The 12435-nt window shown below is 40.2% G+C and overlaps 2 protein-coding genes across 5 annotated transcripts; both read left to right on the forward strand.

Moving 5' to 3' along the window:
- The first annotated feature begins 27 nt into the window (after window positions 1-27).
- On the forward strand, window positions 28-11005 carry LOC105468350 (C-X9-C motif containing 4). 4 transcript variants are annotated; one of them, XM_011718449.3, is made up of 3 exons: window positions 28-275; window positions 7203-7270; window positions 9290-11005. In XM_011718449.3, exons 2-3 carry the CDS (start codon window positions 7213-7215, stop codon window positions 9436-9438), a joined length of 207 nt encoding a protein of 68 aa, XP_011716751.1. In that variant the 5' UTR covers window positions 28-275; window positions 7203-7212; the 3' UTR covers window positions 9439-11005. The 4 variants fall into 4 exon arrangements, with proteins under 4 accessions (XP_011716751.1, XP_011716750.1, XP_011716748.1 ...); XM_011718448.3 differs by having other exon boundaries at window positions 29-260; XM_011718446.2 differs by having other exon boundaries at window positions 33-530.
- Window positions 537-5946, forward strand: LOC105468352 (mature T cell proliferation 1). The gene is made up of 4 exons (XM_011718450.2): window positions 537-5319; window positions 5436-5606; window positions 5688-5739; window positions 5826-5946. The coding sequence occupies exons 1-3, from the start codon at window positions 5215-5217 to the stop codon at window positions 5733-5735; spliced, it is 324 nt and encodes a 107-aa protein (XP_011716752.1). The 5' UTR covers window positions 537-5214; the 3' UTR covers window positions 5736-5739; window positions 5826-5946.
- Window positions 11006-12435: the final 1430 nt, after the last annotated feature.

Raw genomic sequence — 12435 nt, forward strand, 5'->3', positions numbered from 1 at the left:
GCGGAGGGCGGTGGCCGGCCGCGGTCCGGGCGTCAGGCCGGGCGGCGGGGGCGGCAGGGAGGCGGCGCTCTGGGGCCGCAGGCGGACGTACTCTGTGAGCCGCGCCCGGGCGCCTGGGCAGGCGCCTCCCGAGTACCGGCGCCCATTTTGCCCGCCCGCTAAGGAGACCCGTGCGCGGCCTACACGCTTGGGGGACAGCCCTTTAAGACGACATCTCCGCGAACGCCGGCCTCTTGAGCCAGGGGGACGCTCTTTTGAAAGTCAGTCCCAAAACAGTTAAGGTTTTATTTTATTTTGTTTTATTTCCAAGTCACAGCCCCCGAATCTCGTACAACTCTCCCTGGACCACTTCCGGTTGCCGGCCCGCGCCTCATAACTTCGGTTCGAGTGACCTCGGCCCGGGATGCCCCTCGGCTCACCCCGGGCTCACGTCGCGATCCTGGCTTGAGTGGCCCAGGGTGGGAGACCTGGAAGTTTTAGCCTAGCTGTTCTCAAGGCGGATTAATTAGCCCAAGAAACATTATATTCATGTGAGTAACCTTTTGCAGAAACAGTGTTATACTGTATCTGAAAAAGTATCACTCTTAAGCTTGGCTGCTGCTACTTTCTACAAAGGCTTTTAGGTAGCTATTTGTTGGATACAGGGAAGGGGAAATGGAGAACTTCAGTTTTTATTCAAGTTCGGATGTATCACATTAGGTATCCAGAATGCAAGTTTCCTCGGGTCTCCTTGTCTCGATGATATCAGACAGTGAAAATATATGTAAAAGTAATTTTATTTCGAGGTTTGTGAAACGTGCCAAGGATAAAAGTACAGATCTTCCAACTCACAAGTCTAGGAATCACACGTGGATTTTGGAAGCGATTCTAAATCAAAGCACAATATATGCCGTGCCGCCTCCACAGCCCGTCCGTGTTCGTGTCTTTGATTTGGTTTTCTACTTTGTGTAGTTTTGAAGCCAGGCAGGTATGGCAGTACTGGAAAGGGAACATTCCCAAGGTGCTACTTCAAGTGTTGATGCTTTGCTCTTTTCTCCCAAGTCAGTTCCAACCCAAGTCTCCCCACACATAGGGTCCCCATCCAGTGCAACGATCTGTAATGTGCACGCCAGCAGCCTCCGTTTTTACCTAACGATCTGTAAGGATCACGTGGCACATCTTTCTATAATTAATTTGATCATGATGAAGGTTGGAAAATTTTCGTGTGCAGTTACATTGGACCTGTCTAAATTTTCTCTTGTTTCAATTTTATATCATATGTTATTTTCAGTTACTGTTTGTGGCTAGTATGCCCCGTCCTGATGGAGCAGGAACGGCTGTTCTTATTATTATGATATTAATATTTGGTGATGGGATATAGTGCCTTTAGGCACTTTCAAGAAGAAAAATACCTTTTGTTTGTTATCGGCGGTAGTCAATCTCATATTCCAGAATGAGGTTCACTAACTTTTCTAATGCTCATGGCTGCCTTTTACAGCTCCAGGCATTTAATTGGAGTAGACCAAAATTATTAACATTTATGGCAAGCTTATTATATGCTACATACTAAGCATTTATATGCCTGGTACATGTAAACTGCCCCAGTTGAAGTCAAGCTCAACAACTTCCCCACTGTGTGACCTTGAGCAAGTTACCTAACTTCTCTGTGCCTTACTTTTCCTCACCTTTAAGTGGGGATGATAATAATACTGCCCACCTCATAGCGCCCTATGAAGATTGTGAAAATTAAATGAGTCAATATATGTAAACATATAGGAATGCTAAATAAAGACTATCGTGATTAATATGTTCTTTAATTCTCATTTTACACCTCAGGAAACTGAGGTGGAGAGACGTTAACTTGTCCAAGGTCACAAAGCTAGTAAGTGACAGACTCAGGACTCATACACAGGCCTGGGCCTGTGGTCTTGGTAATTTCACTCATTGTAATTGGACGAGTTTATTAATTGACTTCTAATAAAATAAGCGTATTCAACTGATCAATGTTTAAAAACTGTTCATCAACCTGGCAATTAAAGCAAACTATACTTATTTTAAAAAGACACAAAAGAATTTATTCTGTAAAGGAAAAATGATAGTTTTACTTAGATTACTACCTAAGAGCCCTTCTATCTTGTATGTCACCCATTTAAAACCTAATTTACAAAATGCCTTACTAAGAAATTGTCTGTCTGGGCCAGTGTGCTCTCTGGCCCCGAAATCAAGGTGACCCTCATGGGGACAATCTCTTCTAGTGGATGATAAAGTTATGCAGTTATCTAAACATTTTTGGAACTCATTTGTATTTGCAGCTGGCAGTATTCCTTGAGTTGAGTTGCACAAGTTTATATTCCATGTATTGTATTGCACCTTGTACCTAAGTCTATGTTGAGGTTTTAAAAGATTCGTCTTAGTTCGAGAAGTCCTGAATTTTGTAAACAAGTATCATGTGCAAATAAAATGTTCTCTAGTCAAATAAATTTGGGAAATGTTAACATAAAGTTTCTTTACTGCATAACTTGCCAGAACAGTTACTACACTAATGTGCTTTATGACTCTTCAAGATTCCCAAACTTATTTGACCAAGGAAAATGTTGGGAGCAAGTTTTCTAAGAATCACATTTTTCCACTCATAAAACCTGTGATTTTATAGGCTTTGATCTGAATCCCTCTCCCTCAGCCTTTGCATTTCTGTGCTGAGGATTTTGTTCGTGCTCATATGGTGACTTCTCTGTCCCTTGGTCACTGCAGTTGTCTTTCTCTGGGCCTGCCTGCCCTCTGAATGGTAGCACACACAAATCCAGGATACTGCTGAGAGGTGGTTCCCAGGCTCATCCCTCTGATGCCCAGCATATTGACCTTCGGGTCACAGCAGCACATCACACTGCCTTTCTTCTGAGAATATTTTGTGGTAACTCAGGCCTCTTTGTAGTGACTCAGTAACTCAGACCATCATCTCCAATCTCTTTGCCCTCTATTCCACTGGCATTATTTCCTTTTAATGTCAGTATAACCAATGCAATTTTGCTTTCCATTCAAAACAAATTTAAATGTCAACATGTTGGTTGTTGCTAGGACTTATCTATGAAGTTGAGATGGTCCTGAAACCCTTAACACATGGTTTCCACTTTTTTAAAACAGTTATTGGCCACATTTAAGTCTTTTGTGCTTGAAATCCGAATTTAATATATTTTATTTTGACGTTAGTACTTACCAGGTTTTTGTTTGTATTTCTCTTTTCCAAAGCTCTGGGAAGGAGGAGAGGCAAAACAACTGTATCTGCAAATGGGAAAAAAGGGGGGGGCTTTGGAAAAAAATTATGTATAGCCAGAGGCTTATGCCTAGAGAATCAATCTCTACCCACATATACGTAGCCAATCATGACAACCACTGTGGCGTTCCTTTGTTTCCCTTCCCTACCCACCATACATATACACCTGTTCACAGAAACATTGCTTGACCAGTATCTGAGACTTGGGGTGCCCAGAACTGTGTCATTCCTGCTGTTGAGCAGTATACAGTACTGTGCTTTCGGGAAGACAGGACTTGCGAAATAAGCAAAGCAAATGTGTAAGGTGGTTTTGTTTAAATATAAATGTTACAGTAGTCAAAAGAGGCAAGAATTTTCTAAAGTTTTCATAGAGGAGGCAGGCACCTGGACTCTGCTATAATAGCACTTAAGATAGGCAGAGAGGCCCAGGGAGACATTTTAGGCAAATGGAAAGCAAGAGCAAGGGTATGGAGCTAGAAATGAGCCTGGTATTTGGGGAAAGTTGATCTCAACTGCAGTGGTAGTTGTAGTGCCTGCTGGAATTGGTGACATATAGGATGTAGCAACTGAATAAGAGGGAGAAATCCAAGATAACTCAAAAGTTTTGAGTCTGCAGGATCAGGAATGGTGGTGTTGCCATTGAGAGAAATCAGGATTTGGTTAAGGAGAAAGTTTAGATGAGTTTGAAATGAGAGAGCACATATGTATGAAAACTAAGACAGGAGCTTGCACCAGGCTCAGAGTCAGATGCACTCAGGGTGTAATGGGTGAAGCATCTGGTTGCTCTTGACAGTCTCACTTTGAGGACTCTAACAACCACCCTCCCACGCTGCATTTCCTTTCCCACCTAATGAGAATAGGAGGTCTTTGTTTTGTGGGGCAGCTCCCCCAATGCCGTATCTATACTCTGGCCAAAGGTAGAAATACAGTACAACTGCGCTATAATGCTGTGAGTAAAGTCTAGAAGATTCACTCATGCAAATGCACATCAAGTTATTGTGAGGTCCTAAAATGAGATCTGGGGCTTGGGCAGAGGATCATTATAGAGAGAGTTTGCCCTACCACTCAAATGCTTCAGGAGGTATGCTTGCTTTACAACTCTCAAATGTGCTTCTGGTCTTCTGGCTTAGGAAGTCAAAATTTAAACCTAGTCCTCTATGGAAACATGGGCTCCTGTAACATCCTGCAGAATTACTAAAATAAAACAAGGACCTAGATGGATAACTTTCATTTGCACTCACTCAGCTCCAAATCACTGTGATCCCCAAAATCTCTTGCAGCTCAGAAATTCCATGAAGCTAGCTTACTTTTCCTAACAAGAAAATCCCCTTCTAGAAATGCCCATCCGCTATTTATAAACTTTCTTAGTACACTGATAAATAGATCCTTTGCCCTTAAAACAAACTTTCAATTTCAACTCTGAAAGCCATGCATATATGTCCTTCAGAATCTTACCTTTTAAAATGGAAACTGCTTGGAAGTGGCTTTTACCTGGGGAATATGGCATGCATGTGTCTGTTATACTGCCTTCCTGCCAAAATAAGTGTGTCCTTAGGCACGCTCTTTGCATATTCTATTGCTAACTACATTTTGCCAGACACCGCTTGTGAATGCAGTACGTGTGAGACCACTGCCCCGCTTCCTGTAGTGCTAGTCCTACATTTCCACAGAACTCCTCACCTAGCCAAATTCTTGAGCGCTTTGCAGTCAGCAGCACTACCTGAGGCTCTGCCTGAGTGTCACTTCAGTTGTCTTGCAGAAAGCTTCAGATGTCCTTGGTTCTATTTAGGTTGTGCAAATAGACATATATGAGGTTTGGTTCTGGTTAGTGGTTGCTACTACCAGATCACCTTGCTTACTGGTGAGTTCATTCAAACCCAAAAAGTCACACCTGTGTCCTGTGCGCGGGTGCTGCAGGCTTAGGTGGAGAAAAGCAGGGCTAGAATTGGAACCCAAAGCCCAGAATGGCAGGAGAGGATGTGGGGGCTCCACCCGATCACCTCTGGGTTCACCAAGAGGGTATCTACCGCGACGAATACCAGCGCACGTGGGTGGCCGTCGTGGAAGAGGTAACTGTTTACATTTTGCTTATTTCTTTGATTTTGCTTTCAAGTAACTTGGTTTCTATTCCAGTCTCAATATTCTGAAGTCTTTGGTTTTATTTTTGATCATTCCTTTCCATTAGGAGACGAGTTTCCTAAGGGCACGAGTCCAGCAAATTCAGGTTCCCTTAGGTGACGCAGCTAGGCCAAGTCACCTTCTTACCTCCCAGCTACCTCTCATGTGGCAACTCTACCCGGAGGAGCGCTACATGGATAACAACTCTCGCTTGTGGCAGATACAGCATCATTTAATGGTACACATGTTGCTTAATTATTTTCCATTGTATTGAGACTCTCGTAACAGAGTACTCCATAAATTTTTCTTTTTCTGACAGGTCAGGGGAGTACAGGAGCTGTTGCTTAAGCTTTTGCCTGATGACTAACCTGGTATGTATTTCTATTTCTCCTCCGTCCTCCCCCTCTTTGTTTTGGCTCTATTCAGTTGTGGTGATTTTAATGATTTTTTTTTCCAGGTGCTGGGATTCTACGAAGATATGCTCCTTTGTTCTGTTCAGTATTTGGCAATCACTTCATCCACTACTGCAGTGCACCCACCCTTGGGCCTGGGGGGAGGGAGTGGGTTGAAAAACTGCTCAAGAAACAGAAGTTTAGGAAGGGTCATGAAGAATACTGCAAGTGAAACTGCAGAGAGAGGTTACGTAGGCAGAAAGCAAGTCAACAAAAGCACTTAGTCAGGATCCGTAACTTGAAATTGACTCCTTTGGAAATTGCCATAGAACCCTTAATGGACATCATCGGCTGGACCTGGGATCTGATGAATCCCACAAAAGTCAGCACCTTCTACAGAACAGATGCCCTGATCACCAAGGACTTGGTACTGATTTAGAGAGAAGAGAGCAGCTCCTAGCAGCATCAACATCTATTTGTCGCTTATTTGCCCTGCAGCAATTCACCTGCCTTTCCTTCTCCCATCCTGTAAATATCCTAGGTTTTGCTCCAGTGTTTCCCATCCCAGTACTGACCTAATTTGGATCTACTGAGTATTTAGAGGGCTCTGAAAAGAGATATGCATTGATGAAATTAGCTACAAAGGCTTCTGGGCCTTTTTTTCTATCTGAAATCGTGTCTTCAAATTACTGGAAGTTGCTGATCAAAATTGTGGGTTCTTAAATTCATTCTCTGATTACAGATATTTTAAATAAGCTGGTTTCTATAAGAACTTCAAGAAAAACCATTTTAGCTGCTTAACTGGCACCTTTCTCAGGAAGTAATAACACCAAATATTGCTGATTCCTAGGAAAACATTTACTACTTGTAAAAAAATTTCCTGAGTTAAAGTAGTCATAACAGTTTATATACATTAAAAGTAAGGTTTTACTTTAAAAAAAAAAAAAAGTCTTGGGAATAATAGCTACCATGTATTGAGTCCTTTCTGCCTTCCAGGCACTATTGTATGTACCTTATATACTTTATCACATTTAATCCTCCTGTCAATGCTTTGAGGTAGGTATGATTCCCATTTTATATATGAGTAATAAAAAAAGCTCAAGGAGTTTAATCATTTATCAAGGGTTTCTTCTGCAAATGATAGAGCCAGGCTGCGCCGTCGGCTCCTCTAGCCTAACGTTGGTTTACAGTATTCAAAAAGAGTTGATTGAATTCAAGGTTTTTTTCTTCCATGTAAAGCTATTTATATCTTCCAAGCCTAATGAAATGGATATTATAAAAATACAGTTGATTCATCCTGTGTTTGGGAAGAGTATTTTTAGTGTAATTATTTTCCAGCAATTGTAAGGGCATACTGCTTGTCTCAGAAGAAAATTCCACGTAGAGGGGCTTTAAAGTCTTTATGGAAAAAAGGAAAATAAAAATCATTTTTCTTGTTTTAGTTTTCTGGATATGCCGCAGAAGGATCCGTGCCAGAAGCAAGCCTGTGAGATACAGAAATGTTTACAAGGTAGTAAAATGCTTTAAAAATATTTTTCCACTGTGAACTAACTATAAGAGACCAATTATTCTTTTATCTGTATTAACTCTTTTTTAAGAATGTAACATATATGTAATTATCCTGAAGATTCTCTTCATTGTATCATCAAAGATGGAGAAAAAAAAAATGTGATCAAAGCTAGGGGTTTTCACTCCAGGTGATTAGCATCACCTGGAGATCTTTAAAAACTTACCTAGAACAATTCAGACTTCCTGGGGCTAGGGTCTGGCTGGGAATCAGGCGAGAAAACTAACCAGGTGATTTTAATGCACAGCCAGAGTTGAGAATTACTGAGCTAAGCAAAAGGGTTTTTTTGTTTGTTTTTACTAAAAGGCTAGTTTTAAATTGGTTGGTTATACTTCACTGCAGCTGACAATTCACTTTTTAAAAGCAATCTGGAAGAGGTGGGGTTGAAATAACAATTGGAATTCAGGCTGCCAAAGCCATCAGCTAACTCTTAAAGGCAGAAGTGAATCTCAACTAAAGCATATTTGAGGTGATTTGTCCATTTGTCCAACTACTAAGTTTGACCAAATGTTGGAGGATTTTAGTTTTCTAATCAGTAAATGATTATTGCCAGAAGAGCAAATAGAAAAAGCTATAAGGCTATCTGAATTTGAAAAATTTTTAGTAAGTTTTCCCCACTAGTAAAGTAATAGATAGAGATGGACAGTCATGAAAATATAGAAAGGTATGAAGGAAAAATGTTCAGAGTTCCCCCAAAGATTCACCACCAAAGAAATCCTTTGTGTATTTCCTTGGACTTTTAGCTTTCATTCTTGGACTTTTCATTTTTTGATGTAAGCAATATTTTATAAAATCTTTTAGATTAAAATCTGGATGTATAATAATGCCATTTTAGTTAAACTTTTCTTCCCTCCAACTTTAAGGAAAAGGAAAAAGTTTTTTGCATTGAATTCCTTCTCCCAAATAAATCCTTACCTTGTTTGAAATAACCCATGGCTAAGGGAAAAAATAAGTTAAAAAGAGCTGGTGACACCCCCTTAGCACAGTGTGGGAGGATTGAGAACTGGAAAGACTAAGAGTTAGCATTAAGCACTCACTAGATGACAAGCACCGTTATAAGGACATTATACATATTAAGCCTTTCATCCATGAGGTAGGTGCTACTATGACCCCCATTTCATAAAGGGGAAAACAGACACAGAAGTTATGTAATTTGACTAGGGTCACATAGCTAGTAAGAGGTATGGTGACAATTTGAACATCCCACAACCCCACCCTTGGTCTAGCTCCAAATCTGGACTGTTACCCACCCTGCTATACTGCCTTTCTAATCAGAATTGTCTTTCCTATCCTGAGCTAACTACTATGTACCCCATTTTAGTACTGGGGGACTCATTAACTTCAGCTGACCTAGAGCTTTTAGGTCAGGTCCTTCTTAACTTAGTGTTTATGTATGGTAGGGATCTGTAAATGTTTTATGAAAAAGGCCAAACAAGTAATATTTTAGGCTTTGGAGGCCAAAGGCCTTTGTTGTATATATTGTGTATGTGTTGTGTGTTTACAACCCTTTAAAAATCTAAAATCCATTCTTAGCTCCCAGCTGTAAAAACGGGCTGAATTTGACCCTAAGGCTGTAGTTTGCCAATTCCTGATGCACAGCCTTAGTAGGGGAGGTCTAACAATCAGCTTAAACTGTATGCAAAATAATGTGTGGTTTAGGTGCATTTTCCTAATTCATCAAATTAGTGACCAGTAATAATAATGATGTTAAAAACCAATGTCCTGGAAAAAGGTGCATGCTATCAACTCAACCTTGAAGGAAATTATATATTAAAATCGCTTTCAACCACTTTGTAAATCATACTTTTCTTCCTAATGAACCTGTTGACAGGTCTCTAAATTGGAAAGAATTCAGTGGATTTTGGTATATCTTCAGTGAAAAGGGGTGGAAGCACTGATCTAAACTTCCCTGTACCTTAGTCCTATGAGATCATGACTAGACTCTGCCTGTATGTTTTTCAGCCAACAACTACATGGAATCAAAGTGTCAGGCTGTCATCCAAGAACTGCGTAAGTGTTGTGCTCAGTATCCCAAGGGAAGATCTGTCGTCTGTTCAGGATTTGAAAAAGAAGAGGAAGAAAACCTAACACTGAAGTCTGCATCAAAGTAAAGTTCTGCTGAAGTGCTGCTCCATGTTTCCACCAAATGAATTTTTTTTATCCTCCTGACTTTCTTCAGGTCAGGTAGCAGCAAATAGCAAATGAAAAAGTCAGTTATAAAAGTTAATGAATATGCCATCTATGCAGAACAGGCAGAAATATAAACACATTAAAAGACAAATATGTAGAATGTAATATACTGAGCTGCTAAAATAAACCTGTTTAAGAGAAAAAGTTTGGTTTTGTACTAAATGTATTTTAAGACTATTAGATATAGGGTATTAATGAATTCTCTTGAAGTTCAGACCACTAGTGCCATTCATCAAACTTAAGTCCTGTGAGGTATGTTAGGTGAAAGGACTCACTTCCAGCATCACAATTTTGATGCCTTTTTTTTTCTTGAGATGGAGTCTCACTCTGTCACCCAGGCTAGAGTGCAATGGTGCGATCTCAGCCCACCGCAACCTCGGCCTACCGGGTTCAAGCCATTCTCCTGCCTCAGCCTCCCGAGTAGCTGGGATTATAGGCATGCACCACTACGCCTGGCTAATTTTTGTGTTTTTAATAGATGGGGTTTCACCATGTTGGTCAGGCTGGTCTTGAACTCCTGACCTCATGACCTGCCCACCTCGGCCTCCCAAAGTGCTGGGATTACAGGTGTGAGCCAATGTTGATACCTTTTATAGATTACATGCTAAATTAATTCAAAGTTTCCTTTAAACTAACTCATTACCTTTTGCACTTCCAAAAATACAGAGCAAAAAGTGTCTTTCCAGATGCCAGTAAGAGCATTTCTTTCTGCTTTTGCATCCCCACCCCAGCAACTAACCAGAAGTGCTTAATATTCAGTCAGTGGTAAGAAAGGCATAGAAATGATGCTTGTAATGTTTAATGATCCTTAATTTATCATGAAGGAACTGAAGAAAAAATTTTCATTGGAAGTCAGGTAGGCAGCAAGATAATTCAAACTTAGTTGGTTTATCTATTCTTCATATCGTAATAATAAAAACCTGTTACAGAGGATCCAGACAATATTAATACAAAGCTGCTGAATGAAGCCTATTGACAGTTGTCAGTCACTTTATGAAGTAGGAGGAGGCAGCATGCAACAGGCCATTTGCTTTCCTCAAATGGATGCTTGAACCACCAAAGTCCGTCCTCTAAAAAAGAAAAAGATGACTAAAAGCAGGAACAATTTCTGCTAGGTTCCTGATGTTAAAATACCATGATTATTTGAGACCAACTGTTTTCCTTAAAGCAGCATTCCTCAGAGTGTTTCTAGGAATTGCTGTAACCAGAAGAAAAAAAAAAGCTTCTGTGTTCAGGTAAGTTTGGGGAATGCTAGGTTGCATACAAGTAAACAGGTTAATTTCCTGTCAGACTTCAGAGCTTTCAAAAAGCCTAAGTGAACCTGTTTTGCATCTGTGTGTGTGAATGCTCTCCAGAGAGACTTAGAAAAATGCTGCCTTAGAGACGTTTGGTTCACAAACCAGAGTAACAGAGCTAAATCCCCATGAAATTTAAATGAAGTCTTGTGTTAATAATAAAACAATAAAACATTATACAACTTTAATGTTACACCATCTACAAATCTAAATTACATTTAAAATTATCAGTTGATAGTGGTACTAGGATTTACTTTAGGAATCACTGCATGATCAAATAGATTGTTTTTCTGTGTTTTATTGCTTATTTTTACTGAGTTAACTACTCCAGTTTCAGACTCTTTTAAATGTTTTTACGCTAAAGTATATGTATTAGTCCATTGTTGCATTGCTATAAAAAATGCCTGAGACTGGATAATTTATAAAGAAGGGGTTTAGTTGGCTCACAGTTCCATGGGCTGTACAGGAAGCATTGCACTGGTATCTGATGGGCTTCTAGGGATGCAAGTGCAAGGAAACTTAACAGTCATGGCAGAAGGCAAAAGGGGAGTGAGCACTCCACATGGCCAAAGCAGGAGCAAGAGAGAGTGAGGGGTGAAGTGCCACACACTTTTAAATGACCAGATCTCATGAGAACTCACTATCATGAGTAAAGTACCAAGAGGGGATGGTGCTAAACCATCCATGAGAAACCCACCCCCATGATCCAATCACCTGTCACCAGGATGCACCTCCATTAGGGAACACAGTTCAACATGAGACTCAGTAGATCCAAACTGTATCAGTATACTACTTTCTTTCGGTTTTGAAAGGTTCAAATCAGTTCTTTCCTTTAAAGGATTGTCTCAGTGTAAGTCAACAAATCTATTTGAAGACATTAATTTAACTCTTATTATTCTTAGCTACTACTATGATATACAAAAAAATAAAATAGCCATTATAAAAGGCTTAACATTTACTGAGTGCTTCTTATTGCTAGGGATCAACATTAACACTGAATGTCAGTCTTAAGGAAAGAACTCTAGGAAGGTGAAAACTATGATCTCCCAGTTTAGAAACCGCCCCCCCCCCAAAAAAAAAACAACCGTTAAGTTGGCTATTAGTGATGCTACATTTAATCACTTGGTTAGTGACTGACCTTTTAGCTAGAAAAAGCCCTTGCTCTTCCACTTTGCCACAGTGCAACAACTCCTTTCCTTGCATTCACTCCATACGATTCCTAAGACATTTAATGAACTATAATATTACACTTGTGTTCAGTGTTCAGAAGGCATCTGAAGTTGTATGGCACTTAATATAAAAGGCCTTAAAGCCCTGTTAAGCAAAACTCTTCATTTTTTCAGCACCAGCTTCCAACTCTGTACTTCAGTGGTTCTCAGTCTCAGCTGCTCATTAGAAAAAGCTAAGACTTTAAAACCTTGGGATGCCTGAACAGCACCCCAGACCAGTGAAATCAGAATCTGTAGGATGAGAGCCAGGCATTAGTAGTTTTTAAAATTTCACAGGTGATTGCCAAGTGCAAGCAAGGATGAAAACCACTGCTCTCAATAATGTCATTTCTTACCATCTTAAAATTTAAAAAGACAGTTTTGACAAGTCAATAAGCTGACTTTAAAGCTTTAT

This window comes from Macaca nemestrina, chromosome X (genome assembly GCF_043159975.1).
Source record: "Macaca nemestrina isolate mMacNem1 chromosome X, mMacNem.hap1, whole genome shotgun sequence".
NCBI classification, from domain to species: domain Eukaryota; kingdom Metazoa; phylum Chordata; class Mammalia; order Primates; family Cercopithecidae; genus Macaca; species Macaca nemestrina.